At 37.2% G+C, this 19,919-nt stretch overlaps 4 protein-coding genes across 7 annotated transcripts; 2 read left to right on the forward strand and 2 right to left on the reverse strand.

Moving 5' to 3' along the window:
• Positions 1-37: 37 nt before the first annotated feature.
• LOC116292853 (smoothelin-like protein 1) lies at positions 38-10,066 on the forward strand. Of its 4 annotated transcripts, none has more exons than XM_089028408.1 (5): positions 38-319; positions 1,994-2,259; positions 2,881-2,977; positions 3,454-3,605; positions 8,935-10,066. In XM_089028408.1, exons 2-5 carry the CDS (start codon positions 2,015-2,017, stop codon positions 9,080-9,082), a joined length of 642 nt encoding a protein of 213 aa, XP_088884534.1. In that variant the 5' UTR covers positions 38-319; positions 1,994-2,014; the 3' UTR covers positions 9,083-10,066. The 4 variants fall into 4 exon arrangements, with proteins under 4 accessions (XP_088884534.1, XP_088884533.1, XP_088884535.1 ...); XM_089028407.1 differs by having other exon boundaries at positions 39-242; XM_089028409.1 differs by lacking the exon at positions 38-319 and adding an exon at positions 360-1,124.
• Positions 3,675-6,480, forward strand: LOC148912252 (uncharacterized). Its single transcript, XM_089028404.1, has one exon. It carries the CDS (start codon positions 3,869-3,871, stop codon positions 5,750-5,752), a length of 1,884 nt encoding a protein of 627 aa, XP_088884530.1. The 5' UTR covers positions 3,675-3,868; the 3' UTR covers positions 5,753-6,480.
• On the reverse strand, positions 5,895-8,435 carry LOC148912253 (uncharacterized). Its single transcript, XM_089028406.1, has 3 exons — positions 7,984-8,435; positions 7,509-7,723; positions 5,895-7,218 (listed from the first exon to the last, which is right to left on the reverse strand). Exons 1-3 carry the CDS (start codon positions 8,270-8,272, stop codon positions 6,049-6,051), a joined length of 1,674 nt encoding a protein of 557 aa, XP_088884532.1. The 5' UTR covers positions 8,273-8,435; the 3' UTR covers positions 5,895-6,048.
• Positions 10,067-11,715: 1,649 nt separating the features above from the next.
• LOC116308428 (cilia- and flagella-associated protein 58) lies at positions 11,716-19,085 on the reverse strand. The gene is made up of 16 exons (XM_031718842.2): positions 18,983-19,085; positions 18,802-18,879; positions 18,428-18,643; positions 17,577-17,725; positions 17,218-17,374; positions 16,757-16,951; positions 16,331-16,628; positions 15,700-15,782; positions 15,151-15,243; positions 14,613-14,810; positions 14,002-14,352; positions 13,671-13,776; positions 13,473-13,590; positions 13,027-13,138; positions 12,499-12,857; positions 11,716-12,005 (listed from the first exon to the last, which is right to left on the reverse strand). The coding sequence occupies exons 1-16, from the start codon at positions 18,986-18,988 to the stop codon at positions 11,885-11,887; spliced, it is 2,640 nt and encodes an 879-aa protein (XP_031574702.1). The 5' UTR covers positions 18,989-19,085; the 3' UTR covers positions 11,716-11,884.
• Positions 19,086-19,919: the final 834 nt, after the last annotated feature.

The raw sequence follows: 19,919 nt of genomic DNA on the forward strand, positions 1-19,919 counted from the left end.
GTTATAAAATTCTCTACAGGACATCAAGATCTATTATTCACGGACCATAGCTTGAGATCACTTCAGAAAGGTAATTAGCAGTTTTGGTTGGATGGTTCAGCTAGAGAGCTTGGTGCGTAGAACTGACCGACTTCAGATATCCAATCCTACCAGCTAAGGCTGCAGCTGACTCTGTATGTTGAAAAGATCGCAAATTGAAGACGTTGCCTTCTAATATTGCGAAGTGGTGACCAAATCTGAAGGTATTTGTAAATTAGTAAAGATCAGTTAGTAAAGGAACTCTGGCAATTCTGACGAACTCAACAGAGACGTGTTTTAGGTCAGTGCAAACGTTGTGCAACAAGAATATGAATTCTATTTTCCATGGATTCATTTTTAGAAAAAGACCAATCCAGTAATGTGACTGGATGTTTTGAAGCCTTGTATCGAATAATAGAAAGTCATCTAGAAAACTAATTGAGAGACAGAAGAGAAGTGCAAGATAATGGATATTTGGCACGCCCTGGGGGAGGTATTTTCCTTCGCTGACTCAGTTTTGATCATGATCTGAACAGGGACTGGCTTAGCGCTACATAATGGATACCTTGGTTCTAATGTAGTATGACTCTTTAGTCTATCTGGTCTATCATCACAGTCTTCAATATTCATTTTTAGATAATCTTTAGTAGGATAGACAAGATCGTGAAAACGAGCTGCTTACATTAGGGCCATACAGGGTTTTAAAAATTGCGTAGATGCACCCTCCCTACCCTAAGCAGGATCAAACCACTACCTTACTCCCCCGGAAAGACGTTCTTCTACATTGTTAGAGAGTACAATCCATCGGAAATTATCACAAATTGAAGTCTTAGATAATAATCAGAAGAGAAGCATTTCAATTGTAAGCTTTCGTTTAGTAAAGAAACCAAGGATTTTCCTGTCGACACAAGCAATAATGATTTAATTCCCCTGTGACGTAGATATCGCTCCTTTCTTTACTCAATAATGACATAATAATGTATTAGTACGTAGAACTGTCTCATATCTGCCGTTAGTAAGTACACTAAAACGTAACTGCCGGCCTATCTTAGTAAAATAATAAAACGTTCAGTTGCTGACTTTAGATGATATGTTGATCACAAGTGGTAAGTAAAAACATGTACTCAATAACTGAAGAAAACAAATAAGCCCTTGGGTGCCTCTACACAGCATCAACATGGAGCAGATTTAGTAGTATAACCGCGACTCTCAAATGGCTTCCATCGATATAGCATCGTGATTGGATCAAATGTGCTGTCTTAGTTGTTGATTGGTTTAAATTGGAAGCCGTTTGAGAATCGCTACACTGTTTCTCTTTCACGGAAAATTTTCCAACTTCGACGTTAAAGCTACATCTTGTAGCGATCAGTATTTATTTCTCGAGGAAGACATGACTCTGAAAAACAAAGCATGCTTTTCTCTGCATGGGTCTCATTAATGACAAAAGGATGGGGTTTTCAGTCTAAATTGGTTCACAATATCCTGAGGCTCTTCACATCAAACAGAATACACAAATGTATAAAGAGACATTTTTTATTTTTTATTTGTAACTTTTACTCGTTTAATTTTTTCCCAAGAAAGGCGGACATTGATTGTGGTCATATGTTGGAATCAAGACTCGAGTACTGTTTTTCTCATACAACTTGTCAATCCCGGGCCAATCATTAGTTTATATTATTGTTTATGTCTCGAGAAGGGGGTTATTATACCAAGGGACCTATCAAACAAAATATGACGCTGTTTTCGCCTTATTTTGGTATTTTAGTGCTATTTTACACTACGTTTACATTTACTCTTTTACTCCGACGAAGGACTAGCGTCCGAAACGTCAGTAAGTTTTTTCATCTTTTCACGGTGTATAATTTACCTTTTCATCATTACTGTTTCATTAGAAACACCGACGCAGCTCACACTAGTTTTTAGCTAGTTATATCTTTTTACGTTTACATTTAACGACTGAAAAACTTTTCTTCAGGCTTCGAGAGAAGACAGCAAAATGAGTAAACGTGGCACGGTAGCTGATCGAATGGCGTTCTTCCGCCAAGCTTTGGAAACAGAAGAGAAAAAAGAACACGCACCAAAGAGGCCGTCGATGTCAGCGAAGAAAAAGGTTTTGAGCAGTTCGACGAATTATTCCTCTACATCAACAAAACCCCAGGCCAAGCAAGAGAACGGAGAACAGGTTAAAACTACAGAAAGTACAACGAAAAAAGTGGAGAAAGTTGCATCCCAAAGGAAAGAGTAAGTACTGGCTTAATCTATGAAACTGTACTATTAGATTTATTTTGCACTGTCAATGGTACAGAATAGCGTAATGTCGATTATTTTCTGTTGTTTCCTCAGAGTCCGGATTACGGAACCAGAGTAAAATTTTAAGGATTGGCGGATCCTGCCTCGCAGCAGATTGCGGATTTCGGCGATTTATCTTCTAAAACGAATTCTAATGTATTCTAATTGAATCAAAGTGACCTATCTTTGTAAAGAGACTTCAAGCGATTCTCGATCCTCAGCTTAACGGATTTCAATTTGACGTGTTTTCCTTTCCTCGGGCTCGGCAAAAATATGCGAACGACTCTCTTGAAAAGTTGAAAAATTTCTGATTTGAAAAAATGAAAAATTTCTGTGATTATTTTTATGATAAATGCCCGGCAGTTTTTAATTTTTGGCGGTTTCTCCTGACTAAGACGAATTCTAATCGAATTAAACTAAAAGCTTGGCGAAATTTTTTGCTAAAAGTTACTAATAACTTAGTTTGTTTACCAGTAAAAATTGTCAGCTTAAAGGGCAGTAAATCCCTTGCATAACTTTATAAAATATCTTATCGCCTGTCATGAAGATGGTATTTTCTCTCTTCTTGAACAGACCAAGAGTTTTGAAGAAGAAACCTGAACTAAAGCGACAGAAGTCAGTTTCATCATTGGTTCTGGCGTGGTGTCAAGATGTTACTAGAGAATACAAGGTACTGACTAAACAAATAATAGGAAATACAATACTTAAAAATACCTATTTATAGCTTAATCTAAAAGTGAAGAAATAGCAACTGCACTGATGTACGAAATACAGCCGAATAAAGGTTGAAGGGGCGAACGACGAACGGTGATTAGTGATTGCACGACCGAAAGGAACTGTGGTCACACTATACGTAGACATGAATCGAATAACAACTGCGTCAACTAGCTCACCATCCAAGATCTTCCATGAATGGTGCATATATTTAACTTATGTGATCAAGACATTCTTATTACTCCATAATTCCTTTCGGTCGTGCAATCGCCAATCACCGATCACCGTTCGCCCCTTCGACCTTTTTAAAAATAGCTGTGTATAAGATTCGATTAAAAATAAATAAATGCTAGACTCACTGCATGGTTATTGTGGAAGACTATTCCACAATTTAGGAGTTGTCAAATTCCTCCATCATCTTTTACCTTACAGGGTGTGAACATTCAAAACTTCAGTGGCAGCTTTAACAATGGCCTGGCATTCTGTGCTCTCATTCACAAGTTTCACCCTGATAAGTTTGACTTTGATTCGCTTGATGCTGAGAACAGAGAATATAACGTTCAGTTGGCAATCGAAGTTGGAACGTAAGGGTTCAAAATTGTTAATAATTGTTAATTAATAATAATTGGTTCTTTGATCGTTTAATACTCCAGTTTCGAGTTCTCGGTTAGCGACCGCTGGACTCTAAGCCGCGTGTTCGCTTCTAACGCGAAAACGAGGCTATCCCTGTATTGCTGGCGTGACAACAACAACAATCCCTTATCAACGAGTGTGTTTTTTATTCCAAGTAGTAGCAAAAGTCAGTAATACGGTGATTTTATTTGAAATTTTTAAGTGAACTAATTCAATGGAAACCATTCCATCGCTTGATGAGCTAAAAAAGTTTACTGTCAAGGAATTACGCGAGATTTTACGTCGTGAAAATCAGACGTCGAGTGGAAACAAGTCTGACCTTGTGATTCGATGTCACACAACTTTCCAAAGGAAAGATTTAAGATTACAAGGAGATGCTGAGACCAAGGATCATTATGTAAAACCGCAAGCCAGAGAGCAAGCATTAGTAAATATCGTATCAAACACTAAAAGCAACGAAGAAACAACCTACGAAAAGCTATCGCGTGAATGTTCACACTGCCAGTGGAGCAAGGACTTACGAAACCTACCCACGTTTAACCTTGTGCAGCTTTACGATTACCTTGTAACCAAGACATCCAAGTATAACCACACATCTATTCAGACATCAGCTTACAAAAAACTCAAAGCGTATCAGTTTTTTAAAGAGGGACATATCAAAGACATTCGAGTCGGTTGTTCTACGAGAGTTACGTATGTCGAAGCAGAAGTGTTGGCTTCCATGAAGCAAGAGAAATACAAGGCCATTATCTCTTTCACTCATCTTGGAGATGTTTTAAAAGCTGCTTGTATGTGCCCAGCAGGGAGGGGTGTACATGGTCGTGGCCATTGTAATCATGTTGGTGGGGTCTTATTTGCCATGGAAGACTTCTCCCATAGAGGTTTGAAGGAAAGCTGTGAGCCAGTGTCATGCACATCAAGGCTATGTAGTTGGAATGTACCTCGAAATGTTCGGATACAGCCTAAGCCAGTGGATGACATCGTAATTACAAAGTATAGCTTTGGAAAAGAAGCAAGAAAAAAAGCAAAAAACAGCCTGTATGATCCAAGGGCTCCAGATGACAGACAAATAAACACAGGAAGACTTGAAACACTGTGTTCCAATCTTGCTCAATCTATGCAAAGCTCTTCATTTTTCTTGTTTCATGATATCAAGCCTCTGCAAGTTGATGATGAGAATTTGATTATTGACAATGTTTGTGAGTCAGTTCCTGAAAGTGCACCAGATATTGAAATAGAACAAGATATTGAGTTGCCATTCAATGATTTTTATGACATTTCAACTATGAATTTTAAGTCAATGATTGACATTTATACTGAGAAAGCTGATGACAATGAAATAGAAACAATTGAGAGGATGACAAGAGGACAGAGTGCAAATGCATCTTGGCGGGAATTAAAGAGGATTAAACTGACTGCTTCAAATTTCAAATCTGCAGCAGTCAGGACGTCAGAACCTGATAAGCTGCTAAAGAGGATGATGTATATCCCTGATGTCAGAAAGCCTGTTCCAGCACTTGAATATGGACAGTTGCATGAATCTGTTGCAGTTGAAGACTACATTGCAGTGAAAGCTAGAGAGGGGAATGCAAATTTGAAAGTCTGGGAAGTAGGAACAATTATTTCAAAAGTCAGGCCAGGATATGGGGCAAGCCTTGACAGAATGGTTTTCGACCAGAATGCTAATGGGCAGAAGCAGGGTGGATTAGAAGTGAAATGTCCTTTTTCGAAGAAAGGAATGTCTGTTGAAGAAGCATGCCAGGACAAAAACTTCTGTTTATCAATACGAGACGGTCAAGTTCCTAAACTAAAACATGGTCATCAATACTACTATCAAGTCCAGGGACAAATGTTTGTCTGTGAGCTACAATGGATTGATTTTGTAGTTTGGTTTGGTCCAGCAAACTTGAACATTGAAAGAGTATACTTTGATAGACAGTGGTGGTTTAGTTTTGTTCTACCAAGGATCGAATACTTCTATCGAAGGGCATTTCTCCCCGAAGTGTTTACAAGAAGAGTTCAGCATGGCATCCCACTTTATAAGCATGGTGGTTGGAAAAGTTTCAAGAAGACACAAAAGGCCAAAAGAAGTGTTTAGCCTTGTAAAATATAGTTAAAGTGCAGTCAGTAGTTACATGTACATGTATTTTGTGGGTATACTGACTGCAGGCTATTAACAATTTTGCACAAATTTTTATCAACATATGGTTTGTTTTTAAGAAAAACGTTTTTGGACAAAACAAGTCACTGTATTTTTATTACTAAATCTTACATACATGATTTGTATGAAATGTACAAAAAGTTCTTGGTTACTTGATAGCTAAATAGTCATTCGAAGACTTTTATAGTAGAAAAATACTTTTGTAATTATCTTAATAATAATCTCATTATTAATCAGATACATTTTGGTGGGAGTAAAGGTGGCAAAAAATTAGTTAGATAGGAGCAAACAGTAAATATCTGATTAGCTACATGAGATAGACTTAAAGGCAGGGTCCCATCAAGAATATGATATCCCTTTATTCTCCCTATTGCTCGCTCCACATGAATGCGTACAGATGCAATATGCACTGTCTCTTGAACTTCTTCAGCAGTAAGCTGATTTCTACTACCTTTGTAAGGAGGAATGTTTAAATGTACTCCCTGAGGTAAGATGTCTCCAATATCAAACCCCCTGTCAGCCATGACATTATCCCCAGTATTAAGAAATTGGATTAAGCCTGATTGCTGAGTTATAAACTTATCTGAAACCCTTCCACCCCACAGTTTAGAAACAAAGGTTACTTGACCATTTGGAGAAATACCAATTAAAGCTTTAAAAGTGTTGTGGTGTTTGTAATTCGACCATGTTAATGATTGCGCTGTCATAGAAGAGGGAACCTCCACAAATATCTCTGTACAATCAATTATTACCCTTGTTGTTGGATACAGAGCAAACTGCTCTGGCATATTTCTTCTCACTGCACTTTGAGAAGGAAATGGAAATAACTGGTCTAATTCAAAATATAAAAAATTTATCCAGGTACAAAAAATCTTGGAAAAATGACCCATAGAGATGTTAAACCTATCAGCTAAATCCCTGACAAAAAGACCAACTTTAAGTCTAACTAATACCATAAAAAACTCATTTATAAATGTTATGTTCCTTTTGGGACCTGGTTTCTTTTTGCCTTGTTCTTGATATGTCTGGGAATCTTTTACATCACCACTGCCCCAATACTGCATTTTTTCAAGTTTTGGTTCAATGTAATTAAAAAAGTGCACAAGTGTATCATAGTTGGGGAATCCAGTGTAAAACTGAATGGCAGAGTCATCATCTTTAAATTTCTGAAGGCTGAATTCCCTTTCTTTGTAGTCATCAAGTTCTTTCTGTAAATTTCCCACTTTAACCCTAAGACTGTTCAACATCTCTGACTTGACTTCTAGCCTTTCCTGCATAGTCTGTTGGTATTCGCAAGGGTACTTAGGTGTTTGAGTAAAGGTGAAGGCATAATCATGGTCATTATTCTTTGAAGATGATGGAAAATCAAATGACCAGTCAGTCTGTGTGGATTTTTCTTGTACCTGCAATACAACAAGAAAGTTTTTTGTCAAGTTTACTCTCATAAATATATAATAATAAATATAGCAATGAACAACAATAACATTATGGGTAGTTATTTAAAACAGCACAACACATTTATAAGTTTTACAAACATTTATATTTGAGCACTTGGATGGCATTCTGTGCTGCTATCAGTGCAACATAAAATGAGACTTATTAGTTTTATACTCGCAAGGTAAACCCATAATACCAAGGGTATATTTTTTGGGCAAAAGAAAAAAAACATTCATAATAGTTTGTATGTAACTACCTGAGGCATATCAGTTTCGTCAGTCTCGCATACATTTACTGCAGGTTCACTGGGGCTCTCTTCAAGGTCCTTTTTCTCTTCAATGTCAATGTAAACGCTTTGTTCTTGAGGCTTTGGTGACACATTTTCTTTACTTTTTAACACTCTTCTTGTCAAAACTCTTCTTGTCTTTTTCTTGGGTTGAGGTGACCACTCGAAAATCGATGGCTCTGCACCTGCAACAACAGTGAAACGATAGTGATAAATAGGTAATTTTAAACAGTGAAACGAGTTTTGAGTAAGCTACTAGGTTCGAGCTAGTCTATAATGGGCACAAGGAAAGTAGAATTTAATGTATCTGACTTTTTACTTATCATTTGACTGAAAGAACATGTTATAAGCCATTACATAGGCTCCATGCATGCAGTAAGCATTTTGAATGAAACAATCAAACAAAGTAAATCCAGCTTGATCGATAATCACTTAGCTCACGTACCTGGCCGTAACCTATGTCGCGTTCCTCCTGGAGGTTTGTAAATGTCTTCTTGCTGAAAATGTTTATCGCAGACCACTGTAGATGGCTTAACATAAAATCCATCTCTCCCATGCTGCCTCTTGATCAAGTTGCACCAGCGAGTTCGCAAAGATACCTTCGCTGGGAACTGGAAAAACCGAATGTTTGAACGGCTTCCATCGTTCAAGTATTCAAAGCTATTGCAAGCTGCTGCTGCACATTGCTTTCCTCGGCTTCTTTGCCTTTTCTTGTTAGTATTATTTACCTCCATAAGTCGTTGAAACGATCAAAAAGCTTTCTTAACAGCAACTAATACTAAAAACCTCTTATATCTGTCACAGAGAGATGAGTTCGTATACAGGGATAGCCTCGATTCCAAGTTATCGAAGCGCGCCCCAATATCTTTTTCCAGCGGTCTTACGCGATCTAGCAAAGGGAGTATTGGTTGTTTCAGATAAATGGATGGAAGAATGGTTGGATGAATGTCAGATGGGATGAATGGTTGGACGATGGTTGGTTGATTGGATGGTTTGTTGAATAGATGGGTGGCCTAGCTAGTTTAGATTTTTAGTTATTCTAGGCCACACTGTACCTTTGCTTGTTTATTCTTTCAATTAATACTTGTATTTACGTATATCTATATATTTATATTTTTTGTGTACATATGTAAATGTCTTCTATCTTTTGTACTATACATTTCGCTTGTAAATATCAAATCTAATCAGTACCACTACTGTAATCTTCAAAAATATATTTATATACTTTTGTAAATATTTGGGTACTAAATAAACTATGTATGTATGTATGTATGTATGTATGTATGTATGTATGGGTAAGATGGGACGCATGGTTGCTGTGTGATTGGTTGATTGATTGATTGATTGATTGATTGATTGATTGATTAATTGATTTTTTTCTCCAATTCCAATTCAGTCAAGTTGGCATTCCAGCAATCCTAGAGCCTCAGGAGTTTCTACGAATGAAAAGACCAGAGCCTCGAAGCGTTCAGTGCTATGTTCAGATGATATTCAGCAAATACAAGCCCAAAGATCTGGATATGTCGAACCTAAGAATTGCCTAAGAGTCCTCCGAATAATCGACGTCTGTGACAATCAAGGGGAACTGAGAGAACTGAGAAAAAAAAAATGAAGGGCTATAAAGAATTGTAATTTCGCAACAAACAAATTATCAAAAGGAAGATTTGGAATTCCTTAACCCGTTTTTACGGACCACAAGAAACAAAACTAATACCATAAAATCGAAAAGAATCGAAATTTTCTAAGAACATTTATGAACTTGGATTTCAAGAGTACTGCCTTGAAGCTGAAAATATTTCTTGCTCATGCAAATTCAGTAAAAAAATATGGAATATTGTGTATAGTTTAATATAACAGCTTAAAGAAGCTAAAATACCAATATTCCCAAAATGATATATCTACTGCACTTATTATAATAAGAATTTCTGTTAATCACTTCCTAGTATATATGAGTTGAGACTATCGTATCGTTAAATTATTTTTGCTGTTCAAGAGTATTTACTACAAAATTACCTTGCAAGGTCTTGCAAGCCAGTGGCTTTTGGCTTTGAGCTAACTAAGCAATCATTTAAAGCGAGCCTTTCCTATATTGTACTGTTAAATGCTCAGTTTTGAGATGAATATTATTCTATTTAGTAATTTTGAAAGACAGCCAGTTTTCCCTATTCCCTACTGTATCCCTGGACCATCAAACACTCAAACAACTTTATTCTGATACATTGGAAGCTGACTGCTGGCATGCAATTAGAAAGCTGGACAGTCGGCACGCATTGTTCCGATATATTGCCCCGCCAACAAAGGCATACTGCAGGCTCCGTTTATTAAATCATTTTGTTGTTGTGTACAAGACCCGTTTGAGGGATTATCTTTGGTAGAAGCTCGCCTACTGCCCGCCAGGCAAAACCCCCTTTTTAGGAGGAAACCTGGTCCCTCCCGAATGCAGTGTTAGGCGAAAAAAGACCTTGAGGGAGAAAGGTCCTAAGATGTTTACAACGATTCTTAAAAGTAATAAAAGCAAGACAAAATTAGTGTGCCGTGCTTAACCTTGCAGTCAGGCTAGAATGAAACCCTTCGCCTGCGAAAGCCCGCCTTTTGCCGTTCGTTGCGTCATTATCTCCATGGCAACCACTCTCCATATTAGGCGAACCGTGAAAACAATATTTTGCTTCTATTCTTCGAACCGAAGCAAACAGCAAGTTTTCACCTGTTCGGTTAGCCGTGGCGCTCAAGTTGCACTTTCGTGTGACTTGAAAAGCAAAATATTTAGTACAAACAAAGGTATTTATGTTTAACTTCCTAGATATAAAGGAATAAGAACAATGATCGAGCTAAGCAAATGAATATAGTAATAAATAAAGGAAAATTTACCTCTCGTATTATGGCGTGTGCCTCATGTTTGTCGTCATGTTGTTTGATGTGTGACAATGTGCAGCCGCGACACGCTTCATGAAAAAGGCGCGAAAATAAGCAACTTTTCATTGGTTAATGCGCATGCTATTTTCTACATCAGCCCCTCTGCTACTACCTCGTGTTTCTCATTACGCCCTTGTTTTTTTCTTCCTGTTCTTTTAATTGCCATTTTCCTCACTCGCCACACAAGTTTATTCAAAAATTTCCGCTCTTTCAGTCAGTTTTTTTAATGCAATAAATGATGAAAAACCAAAACAAAAATAAAAAGTCCCAAAATCATGATTCCATAGCAGACTTAACGTTGAAATATATCTTATAGAATGGTCCTTTATTTAATGAATCAAAAAGTAAAAATGTTGTTTCCATAGCATACAAACTTTGAAATAGATCAAATGTACTATAATGCACGTTTCGTTCAGTTTAAAAAATGCATCCCAAATGGAAAGGAGTGAATATGCGTTCAAAGCCATCAGCGTCACAACCAAGATTTTTGAGTATGCTGGTCATAGCAAGGGGTTAATCATGTACGGTCAAGGGGCCGACTAACCTCTCCCTTAGGCTTCGGCCGAGCTTCCTGATCAGTCTGTAATTCTCCGGATAGCGGTGTCGGGGTCGAAATCTCCGGCGTAGCCGTAAATGCTTCGGGGTATCATACAACGGTTCAGAACTTGCTGTCTGGAATTATGGTCCTTGAATCAGAAATTAAAAATCCCAAAATAATGTTTCCATTGCAGATAAACTTTGAAACAGATCGAATTTACTATAATGCACGTTTCGTTTAGTTTTAAAAATGCATCCCAAATGGGAAGGAGTTAGTATGCGTTTAATTCAAAGGCATCTGCGTCGCAATCAAGATTTTTGAGTTTGCTCAAAATACGACGGTTCAGCACTCGATGTTTGGAAGTACGGTTCTTCTTTTAATGAATCAAAAAGTAAAAATAGCACAATCATGATTACTCATGGTTATTTATAATTAATCGGTAATAAAATTAAACTTTTGAATGAATCAATTTGAAAATGATGTGCATGCGCGATAGAAAATTCTGATAGATTTTCTGACGACACTCGATTATGAGTTTCAATCGGCAAGTAATTAGGTCTACTTTAGCTTGATCAATCACATTTTCAGCCTTTTAATATTTTCTTTTAAAAGGTCAAAAAGTGCTTTTGAAAGGGTAATAGTGACAAGAAACGCCTTCGTTCGCATTTCCATTTGTTCTTGTAGTTGGAGTCATGAAAAAGACAAAATCAATAAAACAACATGGGATTAAATAACTAACATTTTTAATTCAGGGACGTTTTTGTGCGAAAAATATACAACCTTGGCCACACCCTTTCGTTTTCAACACAATTTATTTATTTTTTGATAATTGATATAACCGTTTGTCACGCTATTTACAACTGATATAAAAACTTGGTATGTGTTGAAGATCGTGTTATGCAGCCAATTTGGAAGACTGTTGAAGATTGAATCCACCGCCAGTGAATCTGGGCCCGTCTGTTCTTTGTGGGACAAATGGTGGACCTGCGGCTTGTTGGATGGTACGATCACGTTCCCTATAAATAGAATAATTGGATTGTTAGACTTGCTATATCAGATAAGTAAGCTTTAGATTTACCCTGAAACTAACTCTGGGCTGATCTAAGTCAGGGCATGCCTAACTCACAGATTAAACCTTGAAACAAACTCTGGACTGATCTAGTTCAGGGCACGGCTAACTCACGGTTCGAATTGGGATTTAGCATATTTGGTTTAGCAGAGGGAGAAAAACTGGAAAACGCAGATTAAAAACCCTCGAATCGAGTGACAGACCCAACAAATTCTGATCATGTGACGCCGAGTCCGGGAAACATAAGACCCACCCCAGAGGTGAGGGGGAGTGAACTACCCCTAAGCCACCCTTGAATCTTTTACAATAGACCTTTGTTGATATCTTGGACATGATGTTTACCTATTCCACTACAACACCCTTGATCAAAAGGGTCTACCAGATATTTAACAAACTGACCAACTATCACAACTGAACAAATATTGTTTTTTCAACATTACCTCGCTTGTTGGTCTTTTCTCTTCTGCATATAATACTTCTTCTTAGCCTCTTGCAGCTCTTTCGCCAGTCTTTCTATTTCATATTTATATTCTTTGACTTGCGCTTCATACATGTTCAGTTCAGAAGACATTCCTTTCATCTGTTTTGTTTTCTCTTTGAGTGTTTGTTGATAAATACTTAGTTGTTCTGCTACTTCTGGGCCAGGTTGTCTGGCTAAGATCTGTTTTAGTTCCATGTACAGTTTTTCTTTTTCCTGGATCAGTAGTTCTTTTTCGACTACTTCTTCTGTCTTCTGTATCAGCCTTCTTTGTAGAGTTTGGATTTTTTGTATCATTTCGTACGTACTTGGGTCACTTCCCTGGGGAATAAAAGTAGGACACATCGATTATAATTCAAAATAATACCTGAGCGCACAAAAGGAGAAAACACCAATTATTGAAGGTTTCTCGTAACTGTACGATTTTTTTGCGATTGGTTGGGTTCCCTGTGGTAATACCATCCCAAGCTAGTGGGTGCGCGGTTCTCACCTCGAGTTTTCGCCAACGATGAATGTTCATGGGATTTTCCAGTTCTTCTTCTAATGCCTTACACCGTGTTCTTTCTCTTAAAAGCTCTCGCTGATGATGATATACTTCACGTCTGGTAAAAATAAAAACAAATGAATGAATGAAAGGATGGATGGATGAGTGAGTGGATTGATAGATGAATGAGTGGATGGATGGATGGATGGATAGATGGATGGATGAATGGATGGATGAATGAGTGGAAGGGATGGATGAATGAGTGGAAGGGATGGATGAATGAGTGGATGGATGGATGAATGAATGGATGAATGGATAGATGGATGAATGAGTGGAAGGGATGGATGAATGAGTGGAAGGGATGGATGAATAAGTGGATGGATGGATGAGTCAGTGGATGGAAAAACTCGAACAGAAAGGATGAATGAATGAAACGAATGAATATATTATACCTTAAGTCCTCAACATTGGCAACGTTTTTGGTGAGAATGTTCTTCTCCCGTCGCAGCTTTTTAATTTCCAGCTTGAGAAGTCGAATATCTTCAAGTCTTTGTCGATACTGAATTTCACCTATGGCATAAAACCATTATATTAAGAAATCTAATTCAAGCCTGATAAAAAGGAGACAAGAAGCCATGCAAAGAGCTCACCTTTATTAAGCGTAGACTGTTGTATTTTGATTTTCTCGTACAGTAAGGCTAGCTCATCGTTACGTCGCACAAGCTGTGTTCCAAGAATATCTCTCTCACCAATCACCTAACAAGAAACAAAGTACGTTAATAAATATATTGTCAATACTCATTCTTATTATTATGAGCCCACGCAAATAGCCGCAATTCAAGACATCTGGTGTTTTGGATCCAACAGTGTGATAGCCTGCTGTTGGGCGATGATTTTTCAAGGAGGGGAGGGGAGGGACAGGTTCATGCTATTATCGTTTAATTTTGGGGGTTTCGCGCAATTGTCAGATGTCTCACGTACCTGGTCTAATTCTTTTTTCTGTCTCATTCTTTCAGAATCAGCCTCTGATATGATCTTCAAGAGCTTCCTTTCCTCTGCTTCCTGCTGTTCAATATATGCCTTGGATTCTGCTGCCTGTTGCTTCATTCTCTGTAGCTCAGCTTTAAGAGCATCTTTCTCCTTCTCGACTCTCTGATGCTCTAAATGTTCCTTGACGAGGGTTGCTTCTTTAGCAGTGATTTCTTCCTTGAGTTGGTCGATCTGGTGGTTCATGATCTTGAGTTTTCGTTTCATTTCTGTGATCTCGTCTTGGGATTCAATCAGATTCTTGCTGTACAAGTTGCGGTCACTGCGAACGGCTTCATACAAGTTCTGACAGAGAAAAATAAATAAAGTGAAAATCCAGCAAAACAATAAACAAATAAATAAATAACAAGAACGGCAAGGGCTTTAGTGAAAATGCTGCTAACGAATTGGTAGTGACTTTCACTGGCATTTATAATGTAAAGTGGAGAGGTAAGAATATCTTTTTCTAGTGAGGGCTGGGGGGTGGGGGGTGGGGGTGAAGGATAGAGCAAAGGAGATTTTATTCTTTTCCAAAGAGCGGTGATAAAAATAGAAGGTCTACTAACCTGTTGTTGTTTTAACTTGGTTTCAGCCTCAGCAATCTTTTTCTTGTAATCAAAGATCTGCATCTCCCTGACCTTAACATCCTCCATGTGCTGCAGAACCTTCTGGGTGAGCTCACTAGCCTCGTTGATGTAGCGATCACGTTCCTTCTCCAATTGATAGATGATCTTTCTTTGCTTTTGGGCTTCATCTTTGTAATTCTATATTAATTAAGAATTAGTTTTTATCATTACTTTATAAATATATCTTGAACTATGAAATCCATGAAAACAGGTGAAATTGGAAATGTACAAAGGTACTAAATATTGTCATGGTAAGTACGAAATGTTACTATGGATAATTGCTTTGAAAGGATAGTGTAAGTGCATTCTTATACCCATATGTTGGCATTAACATGTTTATGTAACATGCTGCTTGTTGCTATGGTAACCATAAGTGGTCGTCATAGATACCATACCCCAATAAAGTTGACATAATGATCTTCAATGATGAGCTTGATGTTGCTATGGTAACCAGACAGTGTTCTATATATAGCCTTACCTGGATTTCCTGTTCCAGATTCTTCTTTGTCTGCTCATGAAGTCGGACCACACCAAGCTGTTTCTGTGTTGCTCCTGCTGCCTTGAGTAAGTTCTATATGAAGTGAATATATTTGAAAGTAAGTAATAATAAACATCATATAGCTTAGATAGTATGCATGCTCTGATTGCTCAAGCTCATTGCTGTTTTTTATTAGTGAATGAAGCATGGTTGCTTATGTCATCAGCGTGCATGCTCAAAGACTTGGAAAAGAATCGTTTTATTAAAGCATCAAAAACAATGGAGTACTACAACAGCTTTTTTTCAAGCTCTGTTCAGTAATAAAGCACCTAGCAAGAACCAAAAACAATCAAGAAGTTTAATAAGCACTTGCTTACAGCTTGTGCTTCTTTTCACACTCATTTCATGCTTACGTCACTTCCAGCATACATGCTTTATTACTTGATTGAGCATGGAAAAAGCTGTTTTATTTGTATTCGTTACGCAGAATACTGAAGAGAAATGTCACACAAATAAAATAATGCGACTAAATTAAGAAAAGATGTTTACCTTATTTAGAATGTCACGTTCTCGAACAAGGTCATCAATGGCTTTTCTGTCCTGTTCTGATTGCTTCTTGCTGATCTCAAGCTCTATTAATTAGCAGGAGAAGGATTCAGCAATTATTAATAGCATTTTTCGTTGGCCTACATTACATTATGTAGAGAAAGGCTGACCCCTTGCACTATGTGCATACATAGCAACAAGGACCACTGTAAAATAATATATCATTCACTTGACTCCGTTGAAGGACTAATTACCGAAACGTCAGTCTACTATCTTTTGTACCTATGGTGATAAAATTATCTACTACGACACATATCATTCACTTAAAGCTTACAGTGTTTCCCAATTACATGTGTAAAGTCTTACAATAAAATAATCATTGTCTCATATTAGTGACAGAGTAGATTTTGGTGGACATTATCTTATCAAGGCATTTCCATTACATTACATACTGTAAGTATGTGCCCTTGAAAACTTTATGTCTTCCAATAGATGATATGGAAACACTTTGATTGACATACAATACAAAACATCTACCAAAACCCTATTTTATCTTGACAGCAAATTGTATGATTTTGTTTATGTGATTGGAAAGTGCTCTAAACTTTCAGCTTAAGTTATACATCACATTTACCTTTCTCTAGGCCAGCAATCTGGCTTTTAAGAGTCTCCTTCTGCTGTTCTACCTCCAGCTTTTGATCCTCTACAGCTCTAAGTCTCCTTTGGATAGCTTCTCTCATCTTTGTCAACTTAACAGTATCCTGCTTGAGACCATTGATTTCTTCTTCCCTGGCTTTGAGTTCTGCTGCTTTTTGTGTGTTTTCTGAGGCCAGTTGGTCACAGTTCATGAGCTGCTGTTCAAAATCTTGCTGTACTTTAGTCAAGCGTGCATTCAGAAGGTCAGTGTCCTTCATTGCCTTCTCATTCAGTATCTAGAAAAAAAGGGAAAATTATAATTAATAAATATTATAATGGACAGAGTACTGGCTACATTAGTAAAGTATGTCTTTTTGCTGGGGAGGGGGAGTTTAGGAGTTCTAATGATATTAGCATAACTTACTCTCTGTTCTTTGAGCTGTTGTTCCAGTTTGCTTATTTCCTCCTGTGATCTTTGTAGCTGGCTGTTTTTAGTCTTTAGTTCTAAAGTCTTGGCTTCCAGTTCATTCTTGGATGACTTGAGCTCTTTTTCTATCTTCTCCTTCTTGCGAGCTTCTCTTTGGGCCTCATTGCTGCGAACCTGGATATCTTCTTTGAGCTGTAACAGGGACAATGAAAGACTTAGTGATTTCAGTGGTAAGATTTACATCATGGTATATATGAATATTGTCCCTTGATGTGTACACATTAACAATATATCTACTTACCTTTAGATTTTCAGCTAACTTCTATGAGAGTATGTGTGTATGTGGGGGGGAGGGGGAGGGGAATGGGGATGGGGAGGGGGACAGGATGGGGAGGGGGAATTATAGGACATTTGAATATTTTTGATTGACCAACACAAATTATTACTAGATAACCAACCTCAGCTATTTTCATCTCAGCTTCTTCTCTGTCTTGTTCAGCCTTCTGTTGTTTTGCTGTGGCACCAGACAATTCATCTCTCAGTTTGGTCACTTCTGATAACTTCTCATCTCTCTCCTTGGTTAACTCATCTTTGATTTTCAGGAGCTCATTCACACTGTTCAGTAAAAATGAAACATCAACATACTGCCAACTAATAGTTAATGCTTATCAGCCATCATTTAACATGCGCAATATAATATTCATAGTCTACTTTATCATTTATTGTCAAATGAAATAGGACTTATGTTGGTCATTATAACATAATAGTCTGCATGGGTGGTTCACATATATAGTATATGACAAATTTTCATATTCACCTGTGATCTTGTCCCATTGTCAAACCAGCACCTTGCTCAACCAGTTTACTAAGGTTTGCAATTTCTAGTTTCAGGGACTGAATGGTCTCTCTTGCTCTCTGTTCCTTGTCATGAGCTGCATCTACCATCTTCCATGCCTTCTCAATTTCCTGGAATAAATTAAGATTAAGACTATTACCTCCAGCAATAAGTTGAAAGTTAAGAAGGCAACTTACAGCCAGATGAGTGGAAACCATCATCTACATATTTTTATGAAATAAATGATTACTAATGAATTTTTTTCTTAATGCTGGGCAATTATTAAATATCCTGGATGACAAAGCTTAACAATGTGTCTGGAGTGGAAAAAACATATGATGATGTATAAAGTAAATACATCTCTTTATTCAAGTGTCTAGTCGTTATAGCAATTTCACAGTTATATGGGGACATCACCCACACTACCACCACATGCAATGTTCCATGCACACAACGCTCAATTACAGGTTGATTTACATGGAAGGAGGAAACCAGAAAAAACCCTCATAACATACCAAACAGTGACCCAAGGATTTGGAACCACATTGGTAATTGGTGAAAGATGATGCATCAGCAGCATAGGCCATCCATGCTACCCACGTACACAGCATGGATTGCCATAAAATAGGCATGACTTTTTCTTGTAGCTATATGGTAAGACAGGTAAAAATAGCACGGCATGCCAAACATTGAAATGGTTTTCCATTGTTTTCTTGTGTGATTTATCCAATCGCAATTGCAGTCATATGGTAAGATAGTTACAACTATGCTACCGCAATTAAGTAAACACTCATATAACAAGAATTCTAAATTTTGATCATTTTTCTTATTACCTTTTTCAGTGAAGCAATAGTTGTCTGGTCCTCTTGTGACAGCTTCAATGCAGTTTGTACCTTTGCAGCATTTGCAACAATCTCGGCATTCAGTTCTCTGCATTTCTGCATCAATCTCTTCTCACTTTCATGGGATTTCTTGAGGGCTCGATGAAGTTTTTCATACTCAACTCGAAACTTCTCCAAGCTTTTGTCCCCCATGAGTTCTCCGAGTACCTAGTCAATAAAAACAGAACTTAGTAAATCATACGAGAAAAATAAGCTTTAGTCCGATTCAGAATTCAATTCAGTAAGCTTACAATTCTGAATCGGACTATTCTTAACAATGCTAGAAAACAAGAAATGTTCATGGTTGCTAGATTATATATACTTACTTCTTGGAAGTCTCTTTCCAAGGCTTCAAAGGCATTTTCTTCTATAGCAGGTTTTTCTTTAGTTTCTTTCTTTTCGCCCTTCAATCAAGAACAAACGTAAATCATAACTCATCGAAATAAACTCAGAGAAAAAACCATTGAAATATTCTCAAATAGAACTCAAGGTTTGAAAGTCCCTAACCTCCATTTTGAGAGTGAACTGGTTGTTTTATATCTTGATTATCCTTGTTGTTTTGAACCGTTTCTTCCTGCGATATTTTTTAGCTCTTCAAACAAAATGGCGGATTAAAGTTTTGCTGTTGTTGTTGCCTTGGTAACACCATTGCTGATGTCAATTTGTGCCCAGTCTCTTCAATCACCGCGGAAACGTAATCCGAGATAGAACTGGGTATTAAACAGTTTGCAATAATAATAAATGGAAAAATTAATAATATTAGCTATTAAGTAAAAAAGTAAAAAAAATAAATTAAGTTTTTACAACAATGCGGGAAAATAATTAAAAATATCTCCGTTTATGAAAAAGGTGGTATACAAACACTCTAGGTAATATCTTGCACATTCGTAATTTTATTGGTTCAAAATAAATTTTAATAAAGAGAGTCCTATTGACCATTTGATGATAAAGACTTGGTGATTATTTTAGCAAGGTTAAATACAGAAATCTTTACTATATATTGCGATTAAATTAAAATTCTTAAATTAATAACATGATTGTCAAGAAATTTTCGCTCCATATCAGCCGCTTGTTTGATCAGGCCGAAAAAAGAAAGACATTAATAAAACAAAAACAACGACAAAAAAATATGAGTATATTGTCTCAGTACAGATAGAAAACGTTGAAGCGTCCCATTTTACGGTTAAGGTTTACAATAATAAACCAGGCTTGAAGAAAGAAATTGGCCTTTTTTTTGCTTCTTTCCCTGGGGGTAGTATGCCCCAAGGTTGAACAAGACATCAAGCAAGAGGCCCACTCATTAATGAGACTCAGCAGGTGATTAAGCTTGCTTGTATTACACCGTATTTTTTAATCAAATTGGTGGGGCACAAACACAAATTCAAATAATCACCTGGAATAAAGACTCTCGATTTGAAATAAGTGCGATTGTAAGCTATTGGAG

Source organism: Actinia tenebrosa, unplaced genomic scaffold (assembly GCF_029948245.1).
Source record: "Actinia tenebrosa isolate PJP-AT-01 unplaced genomic scaffold, QUT_ActTen_1.0 PGA_scaffold12__29_contigs__length_12842862, whole genome shotgun sequence".
Taxonomy (NCBI): domain Eukaryota; kingdom Metazoa; phylum Cnidaria; class Anthozoa; order Actiniaria; family Actiniidae; genus Actinia; species Actinia tenebrosa.

Coding starts and splice junctions, on each gene's coding strand:
- LOC148912252 (XM_089028404.1), top strand. CDS start 3,869: ATGGAAACCATTCCATCGCTTGATGAGCTAAAAAAGTTTACTGTCAAG.
- LOC116308428 (XM_031718842.2), bottom strand. Junction 17,375..17,576: donor ACAATGGGACAAGATCACAG/GTGAATATGAAA, acceptor TTTACTGAACAG/TGTGAATGAGCTCCTGAAAA. Junction 13,139..13,472: donor GCCAATGTTGAGGACTTAAG/GTATAATATATT, acceptor TATTTTTACCAG/ACGTGAAGTATATCATCATC.
- LOC148912253 (XM_089028406.1), bottom strand. CDS start 8,272: ATGGAGGTAAATAATACTAACAAGAAAAGGCAAAGAAGCCGAGGAAAG. Junction 7,724..7,983: donor GCGACATAGGTTACGGCCAG/GTACGTGAGCTA, acceptor CTGTTGTTGCAG/GTGCAGAGCCATCGATTTTC. Junction 7,219..7,508: donor ACGAAACTGATATGCCTCAG/GTAGTTACATAC, acceptor GTTGTATTGCAG/GTACAAGAAAAATCCACACA.
- LOC116292853 (XM_089028408.1), top strand. CDS start 2,015: ATGAGTAAACGTGGCACGGTAGCTGATCGAATGGCGTTCTTCCGCCAA. Junction 2,260..2,880: donor GTTGCATCCCAAAGGAAAGA/GTAAGTACTGGC, acceptor CTTCTTGAACAG/ACCAAGAGTTTTGAAGAAGA. Junction 2,978..3,453: donor ATGTTACTAGAGAATACAAG/GTACTGACTAAA, acceptor TTTACCTTACAG/GGTGTGAACATTCAAAACTT.